At 38.2% G+C, this 22,853-nt stretch overlaps 1 protein-coding gene and 1 pseudogene across 7 annotated transcripts in view; one reads left to right on the top strand and one right to left on the bottom strand.

Moving 5' to 3' along the window:
* Ahi1 (Abelson helper integration site 1) overlaps window positions 1-22,853 on the bottom strand; it is a 127,329-nt gene that overhangs the window by 22,422 nt on the left and 82,054 nt on the right. For 5 of the 7 annotated variants that reach the window (XR_005869623.1, XR_005869622.1, XM_021224265.2 and 2 more), the window contains 3 exons: window positions 4,239-4,304; window positions 3,768-3,933; window positions 782-879 (listed from right to left, as the gene is read on the bottom strand). Coding sequence is in view for 5 of the 7 variants with exons in the window: in XM_021224265.2 (XP_021079924.1) it covers window positions 782-879; window positions 3,768-3,933; window positions 4,239-4,304 (330 nt within the window). In the remaining 2 variants the exon portion in view is untranslated. The remainder of the gene's footprint in view (window positions 1-781; window positions 880-3,767; window positions 3,934-4,238; window positions 4,305-22,853) is intronic. The other 2 variants (XM_040728415.1, XM_013127302.3) reach the window with 1 other exon arrangement.
* LOC110340123 lies at window positions 14,999-22,318 on the top strand (annotated as a pseudogene).

Raw genomic sequence — 22,853 nt, forward strand, 5'->3', positions numbered from 1 at the left:
GGATAAAAGAATATTCAGCATGGAAGAACTAGGTAATTACACATTGAATGGCTGATATGGGGTGGGTTCAACTGCTAAAACCACAAGACACATATATTGGTGCATACATGTGTATATGTGCATGCGTGTGTGTATGTGTGTGTGTGTGTGTGTGTGTGTGTGTGTGTGCACAGTCAAGAAATGACATGGCTTCTCAGCCTAAGGCAAGAGCTAATGTCACAGGTCTAATAAACCATATACATATAAAATATTATTCACATCAGAAAGATACTGACTGCTCTTTCTGATGGCAGAGACCTTAAATGGCAATGGCATTTCTCTGGCTCATAACAGTTGAAAGTGTCTTCAATTACTAGCAAGTAAAAATGTGTGGGGCAGAGCAAATATTTGAGGGGCAGAACATCTTTATTCTGCAGCCTCCTGTGGCCTCTGGTGTCCATGTGTGCCCTTTAGGTGAGGCAGATGCCGTGCTCGGAGGGCAGTTGAAGATGCAAGTGCAGAGCGGCCAGCAGCACGTTTCAAGTCACAAGCTCCTCTTGTGGGCTGCACAGGCTGTGCCTCGGGGGTTTGGGACACTATCCTCTCTGAGCCTCCTCAGTTTCCTTATCTGGAAAATGGCTGCACATTTACTTCCTATATTTCACATTGATGCCCAGATCAAAAGAAGTAACCATGTAAACAACAGAAGGCCATAAGCATGAAAAATAAAGGAATATTTTATACAGATTGAAAAAAGAATAAAAGCATCATATATACCACACACATTCTTGACAATATGTACCTTTTGAGAAGCTGAAGGCTTTTCTGTTTTAGTTTTCTCCTTGGGAGTTAGAGGAGGAGATCGCTCCTTTACCTCTGGAGGTGATTTTCGATACAGTGCTGGAAGGAAAATGGGAATTCACTTAGTTAAAGTCAGGAGTACTGTTCCACCAGAGAACAAACTACAATGGAGGACAGATATTTAATGTAAAGCAGCTGATATTCAATTCTTTGTTGTAACAACAAGTGAAGTGGATGTGTTTGTTAAGGTAGTTAGCAGCCTGACCCACTAGCTATGACTGCAAAGCTTTAATCATCATGACTTTAGGAATGCAGAAGCCATCAATTCACGTACATAGATGCTTATTTCATGATCTCTCAATACGCAATTAGCAGGAACCTGCTGCATGCAAGGTTATCTGTTCGGTAGCCACACAGGCTCTGCACTCAAGGAGAGCCCTGTGCCTAGGGGCAGTCATGCCCTCATATGCAGCATTGTCTGGAGGGCGGTTAACAACAAAGATAGTGATAGCAGGATGGCAAACCCTAGAGGAGGAAGTGGAAGGTGTGTCAAGCCCTGAAGGCAGGTAGAGCTGTGCCCTGAAGGATAATTGGGACACAGAATGAAGAAACACAGACCTAGGAATATACCTAAGATTTAAACTTAAAACCTCTTTTTATAAGATTATAATCTATGTACTCTACTGAGTCTGCATGAAGTGTATGTATGCAAAAAGGTATATGGGAATCTTACAGGGCTAAAATGAAAATCTACTTTGAATGATTCAGAATTCAGAAATTCCGAAGTTCAATTTAAGTGAAATTGCACAATTAAGATTATGAGTTATTAGTTGGATGTGAGGATGGGTTGGTATCATTCCTAGGTTTCTTTATATCTTGAGAAAAGGGTGTCAGATGGGATTAGGAGGAACTGGCTGTTTTATTCCCAGTGGCTTATGGGTAGAATCAGACTGTTCGACAATGGAGTGCTATCTTCTTTTTTTTTGCTGTCCTCCTAACTGCCTCAGTTCTCAGTTGAACAGTGAGTGGAGGAGATTCTGTTCATATAAAAAGTCACTTACATTCGCTTTGCATATGTGGCTTTAGACAAAGATCAAGGACAATTCCTCCCACTAGTTTTAGAATGGAATATGTCACTGAGAGTCATTTTCCCTGCTAATGCCAAAATCGGCAGTTGAATTTTTGTTAACTTTAGGCAACAAATAGGATAAAAGGGAAATAAAAGAACCTGCTGAAGTTATTATATTCTCAGGTATTCTGATTTTTCTCCTTTTCTTACAGTGACTAAAAGAAGCACTAATTATCCCAGGGCACAGTAAGAAATGATGACAATTGCAGGATGGTCATGAGTTGAGGCAAGGAATCAATTCTCTACAAAGCCATCAACCATCATTGCAGGAGGTTTTCAAAATTACTACATAAAGAAATTTTATTAGATTTGAACTCACTGTAGACCACATGTCCGTAGGCAAGCTTATGGGTTTATTTCTGCAGAATATGCTGCTGGGAACGCATGATCTCTTTATACTGCCAAGTAAAAAGAATATCTGCAAATGTTTTCATTGGTATCTGACAGCAACAGACTGCTTCCTAGTCAAAGTCAAAGGCACACTCCAGAGCTCTGGTTAGCAGCAAGCCACTGCCACTGAGGCTCCGTGGCTGAGTTACTTTGTCCTACAACAGCTCCGTTCCACTCTCCCTTAAGCTTTCTCCATTCTGCATTACCGTTATGCCATGAAATGCACCCCCAGGAGAAATTTGTAAGCGATTAGTCATTCCTTAGAGAACAGCTAGCCAGGGACACACAGAAAGCTGAGTGTCCTGATAGAGGAGACAGAAGTGGGTACTTTTTGCAATCCTTGGCACTTTTGAGGGGAGGAGTTTCTTGAAGCAACAGACAAGCTGCAGTAATACCCCAGAGTGGAGCTCTGGGAGGCCGAGGGCGCAGTAGGGGGGCAGTAAAGAGAAGTCACTTCATCTAGATGCAACCTAGCACAGCAGCTAAGTAATACATTCTTCTTCCTCCTTTTCACTTTTTTAAAAATATCCGTTTACTCTCAAAATTCAGAACTTAGACAGGAACTGGCAGTACTTTTGTTCAGTCAAAATTTGGTTTAAATGGGGTTTCAAAGATGACATGAAAATCCACTATTAGGAATAAGTAATTCTTTGTAGAAACAAAAGGCAATACATATGCAAAGCCGTATTTCCTATTTCGCTTTAAATCAGACCAGGCCAGTGTCTGTGTAGGAGCGGGTGGAGCTCGGTGTCTTCATTTCACAGATGAGATCACACGGCTCACTATAAACTGCGGGGCATGCGCTCCCAGGTGGCTTTCCTGACATCAGTCCTGGGCTTTCCCTAGCATGCCACCAGGCCAGCTGCTATTAGGCCATGCTTCGAAGCACTCTCTCTCATGATAGTTCACCTCATTTCTATGCGGACTGTGGCAGCTCTATTTTCACCTTTCAGAGTCTCCCAGCAAAACTAGAGCCCTTAGAATGCCTCATCAGGAATCTTCCCCTGCTCACATTTCTTTTCACAAATGGCGGCTTACTGAGCTTGAGAATGAAACAGCCCGTCCAATCCTGTCTCAGCAGGTACCCGGGCCAGAGCTGAGGTGGACAAATAGGAAGAGAGGGATGTGGTTCTTAAAATGCAGTCAACTGACGAGTCATGGGGTGAGAGGGTGTGAGGGGAGCTGACAAAACCATGGGCAATGGTGGCAGGAGTTGGAGGAGGAGCTGCTGGAGGGTCCCCAGGGATGACCAAGGCAATAGGAGACATCCATCCCATCTCACAGCCTAGTAAATCTCTGGCATACCAGTGCCTCCTCGTTTCAGTTTTCCCATCCCGAGAATGAAAACATTTTTTATAGTGTTAAACGCATGCAATGATTATGTAGACAATACATTACAGGGTAGAAAATGATCAATCTTGGGCTCAGTTTTACATCTTAGTGTATCAGGAAGAGAGCATGCACTTACTTTCACTGGCCACATGATTAGCTGGAAAAAAACCTTCCTGCTGCCCCTTTCCTAAGCTGCCGTACCACCAGTCATGATTATCTTTGAAAAACACTCGGATAATGTCTCCGCGATGGAAGGTTAGTTCATCTGATCGGTTCGCTGTGTAGTCATAAAGAGCCACTACCTAAGAGAGAGATAAGACCACCACAGCTTTATCACAACTGTGCCACAGAAAAAGCCCCAACACTCACTTCCTCTTGCAGAAGAGCAGCTGAAACCAAAGCAGGACTTTGGTAAGTCTGAGGCTGCCTCAAGGGTTGCTAATAGGATCAGGGGTGGTGGGAACACAGCAGGAGAAGCAAGATAAAAGACTGTGGGATTGAGAAATGGTTAAGAGCATTCAACGCACAAAGATTAGCTTCAAAATACCAGATGTTAAAGTTTTAAAGTAAATTACTTTGAAGCAAATAAAAAAAAACCATCACGCACCACCCCATTTCTTAGAAGTGCTTTATATACACCTTGAGGTCCCATTCTCTGTGCTAGCAGATGTGCCTGGAAGAAAAAAAACTTCAGGTTATCAGTTTTACAAAAAGGAAAAGCTCAATGGAACAACTTGATTATATAATTCTCTTATCATTCACTGAAGTCTCTTTTTTGAGAAAAAACTCTTCTTGAAAAACAGCTTTTGATATTTTATAACACCCAAACCTTCTGACCATTCTTTAAAAGCTGATCTTTGCTAGACACAAACTAAGAGGAAAGCTTTTCTACAAGAATCCTCTTCTTCGTTTTGTTACAGTATTCATTCTATTTGACTTGTTTTTCTTACATACATACACACAGTCAAAAATGATGCTGTAGAGCTACACAGTGTTTAATAGGAGAGCTCAGTCCATCTCAGATCGGTTGGGCTATGTGAAGTGGGGCATAATATATGTATGCACATGAATATGCTTACTCTACTGTTTCTTCACTAAACAAGGCTTCAAAATGTATAGGGTACATAACTGTGTAATGAAAGCACACCATTAGAGCCCTCTGAAACTAGGCTGTGGCTTCTTTCAATGAACAACTCTTTCAAACCCAATGTGCCTGGTGCTGTACCAGCAGTAGGATCACTTCTAGAAGAGGTACCTCTCGTGCAGGGTTTGTAGAATAGAGGATAATTAGGAATTAGCTAGGCAGAGTGTGTGGCTGTGCATCTCAGATTCCATAGCATGTTTGAGTTCAGTTAAGAGGAACCCCCAAAGAGTTCAGCATGAAGCCCTGCGTTATGAGTGGCAGTCAAAGGCAGGGGAAGCTAAGGCTCTGGTAAGTAGTGGAGAGTCGATGACAGTGTCAAAGGAGTACAGTGGCTGCCAGAGGCCAGTGTGCTTACTTATATAGCTCCACCTCTTCTGAAGGACAGCAGGAGAATTCAGCTTAGGCGTACCTATCATTTAGAAGTCTCATATCAGGTTTATGTCATCGTGTGGACCCCTACTCATTTAGGTTCATAAAGCTGATATATTAAAGCTTTCACTAAGTTTCCAAAAAGATCTGTTGATGAAAGACTGTCTTGAGAGACAGGGTTCCACAAGGCCTAGCATGAGATTGTCCACTGTAGTTGTTTGGTATAGAAGCACCCATTGACTACAGATACTTTCGTACCATCCAAATGGAGCACATCAGATTACATGCTACTAGTTGCTATTACCGAGCAACTTGTTACACACATTTTGTTATGGACCATGCTGCTCTCTTCCAAAGGTAAAGGTTGAGGCCCCTAGTCCCTAATGTGAATATATCTGGAGAGATAGCCTTTAAGGAGACAAAGTGAAATGATGTCATTTTTTTCTAAGTCACCCTGATCAACAGGGTCACTATGCTTGGAAAAGGAAGGGATGCCAGAAATACAGATGCACACAGAGACAAAGGCTGTGTGAGGAAACAGTGGGAAGGCGATCCTCTTGCTAGGAAAAAGCCCTCAGGAGAAACCAACACTGCTAATATCTTGATCTTGGACTGCTGGGCTCTGAAACTGTGAGAACGTAAATTCCTATTGTTTAAGCCACTTAGTTTGTGGTACTCTGGTATGCAGCTCTAGCAGACTAGTGCATTTCCACAACTCGATGGCTTCAGATAACACACTTACCACCATCCTGCCTTGGAAGTACACATGAGTAATGCCTCCCATGTATCTATTTCCAGCCCTGGTGAGCTTAAGTTCTCTCTACACTATCAGAGCGCTATCTCCTAAGACAGAGGCAATGCCTTTCTCATCAAATTTCACAACTCGAAATCTCAGGAAGGTGATGGTCGTTGATGCTTCAGTCTCTAAAGCAGCAGTTCTCAATCTGTGGGTGGTGACCCATTTGAAGGTCAAAGGACTATTCCACAGGAGTCACCTAAGACCATCTGAAAACATATATTTATGTTTCATAACAATAGCAAATTACCGTTATGAAGTGGCAACAAAAATAATTTTATGGTTGCAAGTCACCACAACATGAGGAACTTTATTAAAGGATTGAATATCAGGAAGACTGAGAACCACTGCTCTAAAGCAATGGAAGTCTTTGGAGCATGTCATCATGATATTACTGACATTTGGCACAGATGTCTACGTGCCTAACAAGGACGGTGTGCGTGTCATGCCAACAGTCTACATTCTGTGAGTAGAGTCTGATCTTTGGCTATGACTCTTATACTGACAGTCCATGACAGACACCATGTGGCTCAGGAGAGTTGGTGGTATGGTATTCAAGTATGTGTTCCTACCTAAAATGCTATTATCTTCTCATTTGAAAATACATATTTGTTTCTGATAATTATAGTTTATTGGTAATCCTCTTTGTTTGAATTTAACAGCAAATTATGAATAAATCCTGACCTATCCATCTACAAGATTTTGTCTGAATGTTCAAGCAAAACTGTATAAAAACTGGCAGGCAAACACCCAGCAAGTGGTTCATCTCATCAGTCTGTTTGGAAGATTCTCACCGAGTGTCTCTGTAACACACCACTTGGTGTCTCACAATGGTCTCTGCATGTGTGTAGGACAGAACTGGTTTTTGCAGTGTGATCCAATTCTTGAGCTGAAAGTGCAATTATGAAATCTTGCTATAAAAATGTTTAAAGATATATGCTAGTGTGTATACCTTATTACCATGTTGATAAAAACAGGTCTGTTAATAAAATCTACAGATGGATGGTCTTTGACTTTTGATAGTGTTAGCTCATAACAGACCTACAAAGTTAAGTATTATTAATTGGCAGCTGCATTTAATATATCTAATCTACCCAACATCATGCCTTATCCTAGCACATGTTAAATTAATTTATATTAATCTTACACTTGGGAAAAACATCTAACTATAGTCTATTCACAAAACTGTCGAATATAATTGAACATTATACTGAAAACAAAATATTTGTATGGGCACCTATCTGTACCCACCTGAGCGAGGACTATGAAGATTCAAAAAAGAAGCTCTTTCTCAGAGCCAAGTAGACTGAACAAAATCTTGGGGGAAGAGTCATGAACAAGTTTTGTTTCTATTTGTTCAGTTTTGAGATCAGGCATTACTATGTTACCCAGACTAGTCTCAAATTTTTGGGATCAAGTGATCTTCCTGCCTCAGCCTCTCTAATAGTGGAACTATAGGTATGACCAACCACACTGAGTTAGGCTGGTCATTTGCTCTCCCTCTTTTTTTTTTTTTTTTGGGTGGAATCAAACACATGACCTTCCATGTGCTTGGCAAGTGTTCTACCAATGAGCTACATCACTAGTCATAGGTCTTTTTTGAGACAGGGTTTTACTTTGTATCCCATGTTGCTGCCTCAACTTGCCAAAACCTTGGCTTATAAAGTGTGTAGTACCCAAATGGGGCTTAATCTTTGGTTATTGATGTATAAAATTTTCAGTCTGAACAGAAACACCTACTAGATACTATTTTGTATCTTTAAAAAATTAGCCTGGTTATTATAAGATGCTAGGTAGAGTGTTCTTTGTAGTATCTTTCAAAAAGTTAAACTTTATAACTGTCTCTGAAGGATTCCCAATGACCCTTGCAGGAACACTGAGCAGTCAAGTTCAGCAGGCTGGTTGTTCCTTGTACTTTTATCTAGAGCAAAATCCAATAGTCAATATTCATAGTGTCCTCAGGCAATTTACCAAGCTAAGTTATGTTGAATAAACTCATACACTTGAGCACATTCTCCTGAAACAGGACTTGAGCTGGCTTCACACCCACTGGAGAACTTTGCTCTGTTAGCCTGAAGCCAGTGAGACACCCAAACTCTACCCCCTCTTTTTGCTTTCTCCTTCATTTACTTGATCTCATGCTTTTGGTCTTCAGAACTGTGAAATACAATTTGCTTGTTTTAGTTACTAACTCAGCAGTAGTTTGTTACAATTCCCCCAGGGAACTACAAACTGTGCATTTTGATTTGCAAATGAGCTGGTTTTTCCTGTATTCCTTTAATGCGAATTGTACCATGTTGTGCCATGCAGTGACCTATATCATCTTGGCCCTTCTTGGGATTACTTTTAAGTTTTGTCAGAATAATTTAAGAGACAATTTTACAGCTAAATTGGCCTCGATGCCAAGATGCCACACAGTGGATAATTCCACTCATTCCTTTCTACTCTGACCATCAGAAATGTGAATTTTCCCAGTGAGTAGATGGGCATTCATCCAAATACTTAAGGGTACATATAATGGTTACTAGTAGGTTATTACCAATTAATAAATACAAGATGAAATTTAAAGTACTTTTACTACTTAAGTTAAATAAACTTTGAGAAAGTTATTTCTAATACTAATTAAGAAATATTATGTCTTCAATATTAAAACAGAAATGAGATAAAACATGCTGAAAGAAAATCTGATAAATCCGAGTTGTAAAGAAACATCTTTAAATATTATGTGGCCCCTTTCCACATAGTGATACTGAATCCTATTTTCCTTTCTGAGAAGAATGAAGAAGAGCATACCCTATTTCTAGGATAGTATGGTGGAACCAGTCTTCTAATTATATGAATACCACATGAGAGAACCCCGAGAGTATTTGTACAAAGTAATCAAGGTCCTGTTACTTTTAACTAGTTTTATCTGGATAATAACAGATAAGGAATCAAAGATAAAGAAAGCAAATAATTGCACACAACATTGTCTTGTACTAGACAATGGCTTTGTCATTGTCACACTTTATAATGCTTGTATATGCACAATCAGGATCACTGTATCAAAGAAGTATTTGTGAAATCATTTGATTTAAATTATGTTCAGATGAAACAACTACGAGTAAATCAAAAGAATATAAAACTAAGAATCAAGAGAGTGAGTTTCCAGTCTTTCCCTGTCTCCAAGGTAAAGTACATGCCAAAAAGCAGGTTTGTATGACTTTAAGCTAAGAGGCTTGTGTAAGATAGTATCTGGTATACCTACCTTTCAGCTTTAGAATTTATTTTTACTACACGTATTCAAATAATTATTCCAAAAGAACAGCACTCATAGATGATTATGATTATGATTATTATTATGATTATTATTATTATCTTTGGCTTTTCGAGACAGGGTTTCTCTGTGGCTTTGGAGGTTGTCCTGGAATTAGAACTTGTAGACCAGGTTAGTCTCGAACTCAGAGAACCGCCTGCCTCTGCCTCCTGAGTGCTGGGACTAAAGGCGTGTGCCACCACTGTGTGGCTCATTCGTAGATTTAAAACTAAATTGAAACTGTTAATATACCGGATCATAATATGACCTTATTTGTGGTCAAATATAAATTGTAAAATCTTCTGTCTGATTGCTGCAATTTTACAGCAGAAAGACCCTTAGTAATAATTAAATAATAATGAGAAAGCCCTCATTGGTTCACAGTTTTGGGAATTCTCTAACAAACAAATGAAAATGGAAGTCAATAAATTTTACCTTAGGCTTCAAAACTAAAGTACTGACTATGTGAAGGTTTATATGACGACTAGTGCTATCTTATGTATTTCTGTGTCCTTCCAATGTTTTGAAACCCAGTTACCAATGTGATGGTTATCACCATATGGGGTCTGTGGAAGTTTATTAGAGCACGGGGAAATACATTCTCAATTACTGGAAGATGGTGGAACTCCCAACGAGTGAAGCGCAGTGGAGTTCTTCCTCAAAAGGAGTTATGGGTACTGGTCTCGTTTTTCATCTGTTTCCTGGCTACAGTGAAATGAGCAGCTTCAGTTTTGATATGTACTTTCTCCATCTGTACTATCCTGCCATAGCCCCCAAAGCAACAAGGCCAAACAGTAATAGATAAGTTCATATACATGCATGTGAGCATCTGACGTAGAACATTAATACGTTCATGTTCATGCATGTATGTGATGCAGAATATTAGTATATTAGTTCATGTACATGCATCTGATGGAATAGGAAAGAAGATAAAGATAGAGCAGAAAATGGTGGATAAGCTTACAGGAAGATTTTTTCATACAACTCTTATTATGACGCACAGACACTACTTGAAAACTTACGAGAAAGTATTTTTAAAGGACATGATAGAAAATGACATGGAGGATCTGAGATATGGATGACTCTGATCTCCAGAAAAAATGAGTAGGGAACAGCTTCTGGCATAGTGAAATAATAAAAATTGTTCATTTTTGTAAGAAACAAGAACAGTGTCAAAAACTGTTGAGACTAACAACAAAATTTCTGAAAACAAAAGCTTGTAGCAGTTGAGGATTATGTTCGATAAAAATTGTTAAATCTTGAAACAACAGTAACCTGCCTAAAGCTTTAAATTCCCTAACTCACACACAACACTTCCTTGCCAGCTCCAAGATAGCCTTGAAAGCCAGCATGCTCAGAGATATAACAGCTGTAGGAGGTAGCAGTTCAGCAGCCAGCAGCCAGGGTGATCGCAGCATCTCAGAGCTCCTTTGCCAGAGAGGCAACACTCTGTGTATAGCTAGCATCTTCCTGAAAGCATCTGAGGGATGTCTGAATTGATATGACTCAGAGAATGTCATGCATATAAGACAGTTATAACTCCAGGGGATTCCCTCAAAAACAAAATCAATTGTTAGGATGCAGCACTGTAGGTAGCAATATGAGTGGGGACTATATAATTTCAGGGTTTGATGTATTATATTATTTCAAAGATGTAATTAACAAAAGCTATGAAATATGTAAATAAATAGAAAAATATGATCATACAGAAAACAAAATGCAGATATTACTCCTGAGAGTGTCTAGATGTTAGATTTACTAGACAAAGATTTCACAAAAGCTATGAAATATGTAAAGAAATAGAATATGATCATACAGAAAACAAAATGCAGACATTACTCCTAAGAGTATCTAAATGTTAGATTTACTAGACAAAGATTTCAAGTCAGTATTTTAGAACACTGAAAGACCTAAAGGAAATTTGTTTAAATAATTAAGAGAAAGTGTGAGAATGACAGCTCACTGGAATAGAAAACACCAATAAAATAATTTCAAACTCCACACAATTCTGGCATTGAATTGGTGGAAATCCTACGTGGTGGAAGGACTCAACATTAGATGTAAATTGACAGAATAAAAAAATTAATGAAATGTAAGATGAGTAAAACTATTTAAAGTAAAGGCAGAAATAATGTGCAAAATGAGCAGACTTATAGTACACTTTTCAGTGTGCATTTGTTTTTGTTTTTTGTTTTTTTGGAGTTGGAAGAGCAGTAGAAGAAAGGGAAAAAGGGATATATAACACTAAACGAATCCTAAGTAGGAAACATAGTTAACACTGCTGACAACTAGGGAGTTTGTCCACCTTAAGAGTAATGAGGAAATGTGACTCAGGACAGGTAAGAGATTTCCAACAAGGCTGACCTCATTAGACATCTCCTTAGAAATGGGAAGGCCAGAGTGAAATGAATGGGACACAACACAGAATGAGCAGACTCGATCAAGAATTTATGGGAGGGTTGGGGAGTGGGGGAGGAGGGGAGGTGAGAGGGAACTGAGAATGGCATGCATAAAAAGTTAAATAAAAAATATGAAAAACAGTAAAAAAAAGAATTCAATAGCCAACAAAACTTACTATGAAAATCTCTCTCTCTCTCTCTCTCTCTCTCTCTCACACACACACACACACACACACACACACACACACACACACACACACACACACGAGGAAAGAGACAGAAACTGAGTTTGCTGTTAGTGAGCTTGTCCTTAAAGAAAACTAAAGGAAGCCCTAGAAGCTGAAATAAAGGAGCACTTGATGTGCAAAACAAATGCATTTGTAAAAATAAAATGCACCGACAACCAAACCCAGTAGTTCAGGTCTACAATCTCAGTTATTTAGGAAGCTAAGGCAGGAGGTTCAAAAGTTACAGTGAGTCAAGGACAGCTTAGGCATCTTGGTGAGATCCTTTTTTGAAACAAAGTGTTGTAATTTAAGAGAAGCAGCCACTCAACTAGATGTTGGGACAGACTTAGTAAACTTCCTAGGAGAGGCCTTACCCTCTCTGTGAAGCAGATGTGAGGAGGGAGGGAGTAAAGGGAGCAGGAGGAGAGAAGGGAGGGGGAACTGGAATTGGAATGTAAAAAATAAAAAAAAAACTGAAAAGAAAACAAAAAATAAAAGCAGAATGCGAGACAAAGACACTATGCAACAGGCTTCAAGCAGAGTGTTTTTTTTTTTTATTAGGAAAAGGGATCATAAAAAGGGGAAAGGGAAGTGGAGAAACTGTCCTCCAGAGACAGGAGCATCAGGAGAGGAGAAAGGAAAGAGGGGGAGAGAGAGATGGAAAGAGAGATGAGGGAAAGAGAGGGGAACAGACAGAGAGAGGGAGAGAAAGAAAGAGGAGGATGGGAGGTGGGCAGGGCCCTTTTAAAAGGGAACATAGTGAATGCACACAGGTGGTGGTGCTCTTAGTGGCTGCAGCTGAGGGCGTATCCTTCAGAACCCCAAGGACAGGCCAGTACAGGCTGAACACTAACACAAAGAAAAATCAAAGAAGGGACAGGAATATAATTCAGTGTTGGAGGACCTTCCTCACATGAGAAGACTTAAGGTTTGATATCCAATAAGGAAAAAACAAACCAAGCAATAACAACAACAAATATACATTATTTATAACTCTTTTTATACCCACCTAGTTGAAAAAGAAACTTGATATAGAAATAGTTATAAAGACATGTTGATAGGCTTACAATATATAAAGCTAGAACATACATGATAACAACAATACAAATGCTAAACGTGGAAAAAGAGATACTAAAACTGTTCCTAATCTAAATTAAATTATATTAGGATGTTAACTGAAATTCTTTTGGTAACTACTAAGAAAACAACCCAATAAAACTACCAAAAGAGCTGGGCGGTGGTGGCGCACGCCTTTAATCCCAGCACTCGGGAGGCAGAGGCAGGCGGATCTCTGTGAGTTCGAGGCCAGGCTGGACCGACAGCCTCAAAAACAATACAGAGAAACCCTGTCTCGTAAAATCAAAAAACAAAACAAAACAAAACAAAAAAAAAAACTACCAAAAGAAAAAAGAAAAGGGAGAACAAAGAAAGGTATTAATTTACCTTCTCCCAAATGAATAGTGCAAGTATAACAGAATAGCAAACACAAATACATAAATATATTAAAAAGCTAAACCAAATTGTAGATTTACTCATACCTTATCAGTAATTGAGTTAAATATAAATAGATTAAAATTTCAAAAAAATACAGAAATGAATAAAATTCATGATTCAACAATGAACTGCACAAGAGGAATGCTTCAGATTTAAAGATAAAAGAGTTGGAAAGGACATCAATCAAATGAATTGGTGTAGCTATCTCTGTAACAGGCAAAATGGACTCCAAGACAAGACACAAACTGTCACTATAGGCCAATAATGATATTTTATAATAATAAATTACCAGCCAGTCAGGAAGAAAAAAATTAAATACAAGCGTATATAGCCTCAGAACACTGCATACAAAACTGTTTGAATGAAAAATAAGAAATAGACAGCTCAACAGCCATAGTTAGAAGTCTTCACTCCAATCCTAAAGACCACAGGAACAGAACACAGCAGAAAATCAGCTTGGAACTAGAATACCAAATCAACATTACAAACTAAGTAAATGTCATGATCTTTACAACTCTATGTCATAAAAGCACTATATATGTTTCTCAAGTGTACATGGGACACTCTGGAATAAACAATATGCTAGACCATAACCTAAATCTTTTTGAGGATATAAAATTTTAAAACTCAAACTCATAGAAAGTATATTTTACAACTATAATGAACTGAAAATGGAAATCATGTATCAGGTGAAATTAGGACAATTCACAAATATGTGGATATTAAATAAAGTATTCCCAATAACCTTTAGACCAAAGAAGAAAGCACAAGATAAATTGAAACAAAAATAAACAGTAACAAGTGAGGACTCAGAGAAATTAAAACCCTTATTCATGTCTGGTAGTATTCAACAATGATTAAAATATTTTGGAAACCATTTTGGAAGTTCCTCAAAATATTACAGACTTATAATAAATATTATGATACAGGTATTCTCCTAAAAATTTTCCTTAATGGGGGGGATTACAAATGTGTGGTGTGCATGTATACCTGTGTTGTGTGTGTGAGAGCATGTATGTCTGTGTGCATGTGAAGTCTAGTGGTTGATGTTAGATGTCTTTTCTTGATGGCTCTCCAGCTACTATACTCAGGCAGGGTTTCTCAGTTGAACCTATACCTCAATGATTTTGCTAGGCTAGCCAGCCCATTTTCTCTGGGGATCCTGTTTCTGCCTCCTGAGTTCTGGGATTACAGATTGGCCACTACACTTGTCTGTCATTTACACAGGGTGCTGGGGATTTGAACTATGATCCTGATGCTTGCATAGCAAGTACTTTACCAACCTACAGAGCCATGTCTCATTTCCTATTAAGTTTTGAAAGAACTGAAGACTGTTTGAACTCACACACCTCTGTATGTGCAGTATTATTAATAGCTTAAAAACAGTAAGTCAATCAACAGCCACCAGTAGATTAATGGATAAGATGTAACATACCCAAATAACACAATGCTCTTTGGTCAGGAGAAGGAATGCATTATGATACACTGTACTGGGTTGAACTTTGAAATAATTTAATAAGCCAGACACAAGAGACTATGTAATATATGCACACAAGTGCATACACACACACGTAATAAGAGGCTAAATTTTATACAATGGGAACCATACTATGTTATGAGAAATTATAGTTGCAATAGGAGCAATGGTTATGGGAGGTAAAAGTGCAAATATGAAGACCCAGTTTACCATGTTAGAGAGGAGACTCTTGACTCTGGCCACAATAGTAAATATAAAATGTTAGACCAAGGAAGCAACACATGTGGGACACCAGGAAACTACGTAAGCCTATCAATTACCAACGGTTTATTTGTTGGAACAGGCTGGTAGCATTGTCATAGAAAATTAGAGTAAATGGGAAGAACCTGGAAAAGACAGGATGGTGGGGAGTCCTTTGTGTATATTTTGTCTGACTGGTTGATAAATAAAGCACTGTTGGCAAATATGGACACAAGATAGGTGGGACTAGGAGTCGAGGAGGGTTCTGGGAAATGTAGTCCAGAGTCATTGCCATGTGATCCTGGGAGGAGAGTAGGCAAGTCTAGCGTTCTCGGTAAGATAAGACCTTATAAAGATATACATTAGTAATTATGGGTTAATAATTAAGTCAGAGCTAGCCGTTAAGAAACCATAACGGTCAACAGCTTCATAATATAGTGTCTCGTGTTATTTGGGGGCTGAGACAGCAGTGGGACCCAGGAAGTTGGTGGGAAGAATGCATATTACATGGGAGTATTGGGCAGTACTTAGTTTTGTATTTTTGTAGGTTCTCAAATGGCAACTCCCTAAATATTGATTATACAGATTTTCTTGAGTAGAATGGAAAATGTAGTTAAGATCAGAGTAACAGCTGGAGAATCATCCACACTTAGGTGTTAGATGTGTTTCAGTGAGCTTTCAAAACGGGTTGCAAGGAAGAGTGCAAGAAGGCCCACCCCCCTCTCATTGGTGACACTCATAACTACCTTCTCATTCCTCCACTCCTGTTTTTCAAACAGCTGCCTGTGGCATGTGGGTAGCATAGTTGCAGCGCAGCAGGTGTTGGTAATTTCCTTTCTCAAGGTCACAGGTGACTCTGCCTATGCACTAGAAAAACCACAGCTTCTGAGCCTCGTTCTTCCCACCAAACCCCAAGATCCCCTTCTCACATCCAGGTTACTGACTTATGCTTCTTTAAACTCTCAGCTACTGAAAACTGAAGGCCACTTTTCCTAGGAAATCACCTTGGTTATATCCACTAACCTCAAATCATCTGCTTGAGACTCCGTGGGCTGACACAATGCTTTACGAGAAGTATTTTAGAAGACAACTCTCATAGAAAGCTTCCCTTGGAGGCATTTGTACTGGGCTATGTCCCAAACCAAGGTCTTCCCAATCCCTCTCCTGTGTGGGTCTCACGGCCTTTGCCATGTGTAGCACTCTACAGGCTTTGTCCCAGCTCTCTACCTATCTTATAACTGTTGCACATACAGTAATGTTATGCAGGTTAGAGATTACAGACCCTATGTAGCTGATGTCTAAAAATATCAACCATTATAGGACATGCTTTTATTAACTGAATAACTCGATTTCCACAAAAACTACCTGTGCTATGGAGTAACATAGGAATTAATGATTTAATCTGGATTAATTATACCTTTAGAGTTAATGTTACTGGATCCATCTTCCATTTACTATGTTAAAATTAAAACCTATTTAGATAAGATGATGGGGGATGTCCTTTTGCATACGTATGTTTCTCTTATTGATGAATATAACACTGTTTGGCCAATGAGGCAGGAAGATAGGTGGGATTAGGAGATGAGAATTCTGGGAAATATAGGCAGGAGAGCCCACAAGAGATGAGATGCCATGTAGTCCACCAAAGGAATAACAAGTCCAGGCATTCTCCAGTAAGCCAAGACCACGTGGAAATACATACCAATAGAAATGGGTTAGTAATTGGGAGAGCTAGCCAATAAGAAGCCCTAACTGTCGGCCAACAATTTAATATGTTTGCCTACTTATTTGGGACTCAAGGGCAGCAGGACCTGGTGGGAAAGAAACCATCAGCAACAATCTAGAATAATTCTGTTGGCAGAGGAAATCTCAAAAACAGCCCAGCAAAGGCTCTGTCATGTAGTTAATATTAATTCTAATGAAGATTTATAATGAGAAAGCAAAAATATAAAATGTACAATCTGAGGAGAAAAGGAGCATCAGAAGTGGAAATGAGTTAAGTCCTGTGTTCAAGGAGATAAAGAAATGGAAGGGCATGGTGACCTCAGGGCAAGATCCCACCCAACCAAGTTTTCACCTTGTGAAGAGGAACTAAAAAATGGTTAGAGCCAGGTATGTTGTTGGTACATGCCTTTAATACCAGCACTGGGAAGGCAGAGGCTGATAGACCCGAGTTTAGGCCGGCCTGGTCTACAGATGTAGATTCAGGACAGCCAAGCTTGGGCAGTGAAGGAAACCACTGAAAAATCTGAAGATGGACCTGAAAGGGGGGGGGGGCGCGGCATTCTGACCCCAGTATCAGAACTTGGCAGCTTTGGCCACATGGTTCTGGCTTTAGAGTCAAGATTAAATGGATTATGGAATCATTCTGTGATTAAGGAAATCTCTGCCAGATGTGTGGCAGAGGTGTCTACCAGTCTATAAACTTTTTCCTATGATCTCTGGTTACACTGCTACTCTGGTCTAGAATGCTCTATTACTTTTAAAATGATGACCCTCTTAAGATTCAGCTTACTAAACATACTTAGCTAACCAGCATTCTTCAGTTCTGGAAATGAATTCTTATAGTATTCAGACCTATTGTATTCCTATACTTGTGTACACATTGCCATGGCAACGTGAAATCCCTTCCATAATTGCCCTGAGCTTGGTTGGTCATCTTCTACTTTAGGATTTAGTTGTATACAGGTCATCTTTCTTATGAAGGTAAGAACTAGTTAAAGGCATGTTTCCTGGTTTCAGAAGACATGTAATATGTTTTGGTATTTCAACAGTGCTTGTCATACTATATTCCCATGTACACTGTACCTCTGCTGACACTTTAGAACTCAGTTCATGCCACTGGTACATTAGGATAAGTTTGATAGATTAAAAAATTTAGTAAAGCAAAAAGGTGAAGTCTACAAAAACAAATGTCAGTGGAGTAGCAAGGGGAAAAATTAACATAGGCTTTATAATTTAGTGTTCAGAGAAGAGAATGTTTATTATAAGCAGTCAAATGGTTCTAAAGGAGTACCAATTTTGCATTTGTATTTGAGTTTCAATAGAAATTTTAGAATTGCTTTGAATTGCTACTTCACTGATGAATGAAAACAGGCTCTTTTATGACAAGCTATAAAAGCTTACAGTTTACAGGTTCCCTCTCCACCCTGCAATTACCTACAGGAAGAGATCAACCAGAGATTCTTTTTTATGAGTTTTATAGGGGCATAGTCACCTAAATTTACATGCTATGAATTCCTGGAAAATGCTATATATTGAAGATAAAGTGTGCCCTTTGAATCAAGACATTTCACTTAAATCCATACATCTACAAGTATTATATTACAAATACATTAAACATGAAACTGCCATATTTTATATAAGCATAGGTATAAAACTATTATACAGTTGTAGTAATACAAAATGTAGGAATCTTGTCAACATCAAGGACTAAACCATATAGCAACAATGACTCAAAATGCCAAAAAATATGAGATCAAAATCTCAGAGACAATAAAATTTACTTTGTATGACTCAAATGAGCAAATTTAGTGTTGAGGCCATACAATATCACAGACATCTCAGATATTTAAAAACAAAATAAGTCTAAGCATTAAGGTTTAATACTAGTAAGTCATGTGACAATGAATTTTTAAATGCTAACTGATAAATTTAACTTCAAGAATGAATGTAAGAACAACTATTGAACATTTAAAACTCAAGTCAGGGTATAATATTTTAAATCCCAATGATGAAAAGGGCTGCTTTGACAAATAGAAGGTATTTCACAACAGGCATAAGCCTAATGACAGACTGTTTTGTCTGAACCTGTTGTAGCGGATGTGTGAAACATTCTTAGAAAATATGAGCTGTAATTTTACGAACTACTCCACATCCATGTCCTAAAAGAAAATGTGTGCTCAGCAACAGGATCAGTGAAAAAACTGAAAAATGCATATTACTAATTGTTAGAATTTAAAGGCAGGAACTTGGTGAAAATTCAAGTCACTAATCAGAATAGGCCATATTGATAGTTTGCATTTTGCTTTATCATTTTATTGAGATTAAGTAAAGCTCAAATCACTAAGCAGTATGTGTACATCTGGCATGGCTTACTTCATGTGTCTTCTGCAAGCATTAATATGCCACAACATAAAATGATATGCTATGTCTATGGTAACATTAAAAGGAGGTATGTTTTAACTGTTTTGAAGGAACATTTACTCATGCTGGTTGGTGTTTTTTTGATTTACAAATAAGTTCTTCACTTAAAGCAGATAAAGGACTCACTTATGCTGACTTAACTATTAACTTTTACACCTGCCTTTCAGGGTTCAGACAAGGACCTCTGAAAAATTGGAGGCTGATCATTTATCCTTAACTTGCCACAGATTATCTGCAGGTGCAGTGACTGGTCTTTAAAGGGCATAATCTATTTTCATATACTAATATGGTCATTTAATTTTCATATAATCAACTAATGTGCCTTGGTTCCTTTTTAGTGCAGTGTTCAAGTGAATACTGTTCGGCAAAAAGAAAAAAGCCAAGAATAGCGTTAGTTTTAACCATCAAATCGGAACTGATGTTCGGTACATATAGTCTGTAGTGTACAAGCAGCCTAACAGGTTACACAAAAGAATATTAGGCTAATGCCCAGTAGCTTGTCTAAGACTGTCTATCACATTTTTCAAAGTGAAAAAGTTCTACTACCAAATAAAAATGTGACTATACAAAGGCCACTAAGATAATTTTAGATATGTATGCTTACGTAATTCATCTTTGTTTCTTGAAGTAACTTGGAAATGTATTCTTAGGTACAGACAAAATAAGAACTCTGCATGTATAGGGACTCCGCGAGTGCAGCTCAGTGGGAGAGCACTGGCCTGACATCTGTGAGGCCACAGATTCGATCCCCACTTCTTAAAGAAAAACACAACTCTAGTTCAACACATAAAATAAAGGAGGTTTGATTCATTTTGATGCAGGCATCAATCCATTCAGGCACAGCCTTCAACTTCTATTAAAGGCAGTACAAAAATGGGGTATTATGTACACCAAAGACAAACAGGCCCCTTCCCCAAACCCAACAAAGTTCAAGTAACAAATGAAAAGAAAAAGTAAATTGAAAAGAGGTTAGGTAGTGTTGAACAAAGGCACAGAAGGTGGTTTTCTTTTCAGGCTAATCTATATTTACTTATGTGACACAACATTACAGTGTTTAAAAGCAAAATCGCCCCTGTAGCCATATATTTAACTGAAAACTATTCAGAATTCCATCTGGGACTACGAAGCACACCATTCCCTGGAACAGAGGCCTTTGAAAAAATCAGTTACTCACTGGCCTCAATTGCTATAGCTACATCTAGCATTAGCACTTTACAAGGCATGGGCCATTTTGCTGGTGTACTAGGAACAAGAGAGAACAGTAACGGGTAGGAATGATGGTCACTGAGGTTTCCAGACAAGGTCAAGATGTCACTTAGGGCCTGGTACCAGCCATTTTCAAATCTTGGGCCTTTCTATTTTGTTTTTGGGCACACACCAAAAAAAAAAAAAAAGTGGCTTAAGGCATGGGTTCTCCAGGCCAGGAGAATACAAGATTTGGATATACAAGAAAACTGATGGGTTGCACTTTTTAGGGCAATCTATAAATGAACCAGAAATATGACATAGGTGCCACAGGAATGCCTGTAAGTTTAAGTTTCAAATGTATGTAAATAATCTAAAGAGCTAAGTACGTTACTCAATTAATACAAATTTCCTTAATTAAGCTTCTGATTTTAATGATGAATAAAACACAAAATCGTGTCCATTTTCTTAGTGTACTTCCTAAGGGAAACTGGAGAAACTCTATAGTTGGATATTTTTATGGTTTGTTGGCAATTAACATCTCATACATACTATACCTAACTGATAAAAACACATTAAACCAATCTGAAAATGAATTTTCTAGGGAGGCAAGCATTAATCACAAGAAAATATTCAAATGAAGTTCAATATTGTCTTTTATGTCATTTAAAATTGTGAGATGTTTCTCACCTAGAAAATAGCGAGTTATTTCAAGAGCTTGGAAGACTTATACAAGGGATGAAAAGATTATGTTGAAGAGAAAGGAGGATGTATTCTAGATTACATCATCTTAGGAAAATTTCACCTGGAAACTAGTTACTTAGGCATATTTCATACAAGCATGTTCAGAGATTAAAATACCATTCTATGCATGTTACTATAGTAACAAATGTCTCTAGTACTAACAGAAAAGGAATAAAAGGTAAAATTTCACTCCCATAATACAGTAAAGTAACTTTTAAGAGAAATGGGGAATTTTTACTATTATAAAACATCCATTCTAAATAATGCTATTCCAGAAAATAATTTTAAAAGCAAATATATATTTACATTATTAAAAGTATAAATTATTTTAGGTTAAAATAGGAACAAGTGGAAAAAATCCCAGAAGCTGTAATACAGTAACTTGAGAAATGGGGATTTTTTTTACTATTATAAAACATTCACTTTAAATAATGCTATTCCAGAAAACAATTTTAAAAGCAAATATATATTTATATATTTAAAGTATAAATTATCTTAGGTTAAAATAGGAACAAGTAGAGAAACCCCAGAAGCCGGGTACAATAGCCGCCTTCCGCACATCCTAGAGACCTGTGACCCATGACCCACGATCTAGGGCCACTCCTGCCCTGTTCCAAGTGTTAGTGACCCCTTCCCTCACTCCCCAGGCCGTGAACTCGTGAGATCATGTTAACTTGGAGAAACACTTATTTAACTTGAAGTTTTCTGCAGAAGAACTTAGTAGGAATGCCAAGAAGTGCAATAAAGAAAAAGCTGAAAAGGCCATGATAAAAAAAAGGCCATTCAGAAAGGCAATATAGAAGTTGCAAGAATACATGCTGAAAATGCAATCTGTCAGAGAAACCAAGCAATCAATTTCTTGAGAACGAGTGCTAGGGTTGAGCCAGAGTTCAAACTGCAGTAACAATGGTCAAGTTGACAAAAATCCATGGCAGGTGTAGTTAAAATCTATGAATGCTACATTGAGATGTATCAATCTTAAAAAGATTTCAGCCTTAATGGACAAATTTGAACAGCTGTGGATGTTTCACCACAGAACCAAGTAGATATGCTACATATCTCAACATGGAGCTTCCACAGGGTCGGACAGGGTCTGTTGGTGCAAGTGTTGCTTCTATGGAGCAGGATGAACTGTCACAGAGGCTTGGCTCGTCTTCGTGATCAAGTATAACTTAATTGGTACTTCTGTTTCCTCCATGTGTCTGAAACATCCTTTGCGTTTACATATAGAGTTTCACTCTAGCTAGAAAAGCACCATACATGCCAAAATGTTTGAGTATTATTTATATGTGATGTTTTCTTCTGCCATGTGTATTTTGCAGTGTAGACTTTAGTTCTGTATAGTTATGTGTAAAGGTGTATGGGTTTTGACAATGCCTTTGACAAAGCTATTCTGTATATTATACATCTTTCTCTACTAGAGCAAACATCTAGTACCAAAGTACTACTAAGTAATGTAATTTTGTCAGAATTAAGGCTTTGTCCTTTTTTAATCAAAAAGATAGGAACAAGTGGCTGTAAAAGACTGTATCTTGTTTTCCTATGTTTTGAAAAGAATAGGTTTTCTTTAATTGGAAATATGAAGTTAATTTTCGTGTAGGGCTATAACTCTGGAAAAGAGAAGTTAAGAGGATTTTCAGCAATGGTGTCAACTAGCACCATTTTGTAGTTTCTTACCAGTTTTAACCACACACAAACACAGAGAC

The sequence above is a fragment of the Mesocricetus auratus genome, unplaced genomic scaffold, assembly GCF_017639785.1.
Source record: "Mesocricetus auratus isolate SY011 unplaced genomic scaffold, BCM_Maur_2.0 Super-Scaffold_100018, whole genome shotgun sequence".
In the NCBI taxonomy this organism is placed as follows: Eukaryota; Metazoa; Chordata; class Mammalia; order Rodentia; family Cricetidae; genus Mesocricetus; species Mesocricetus auratus.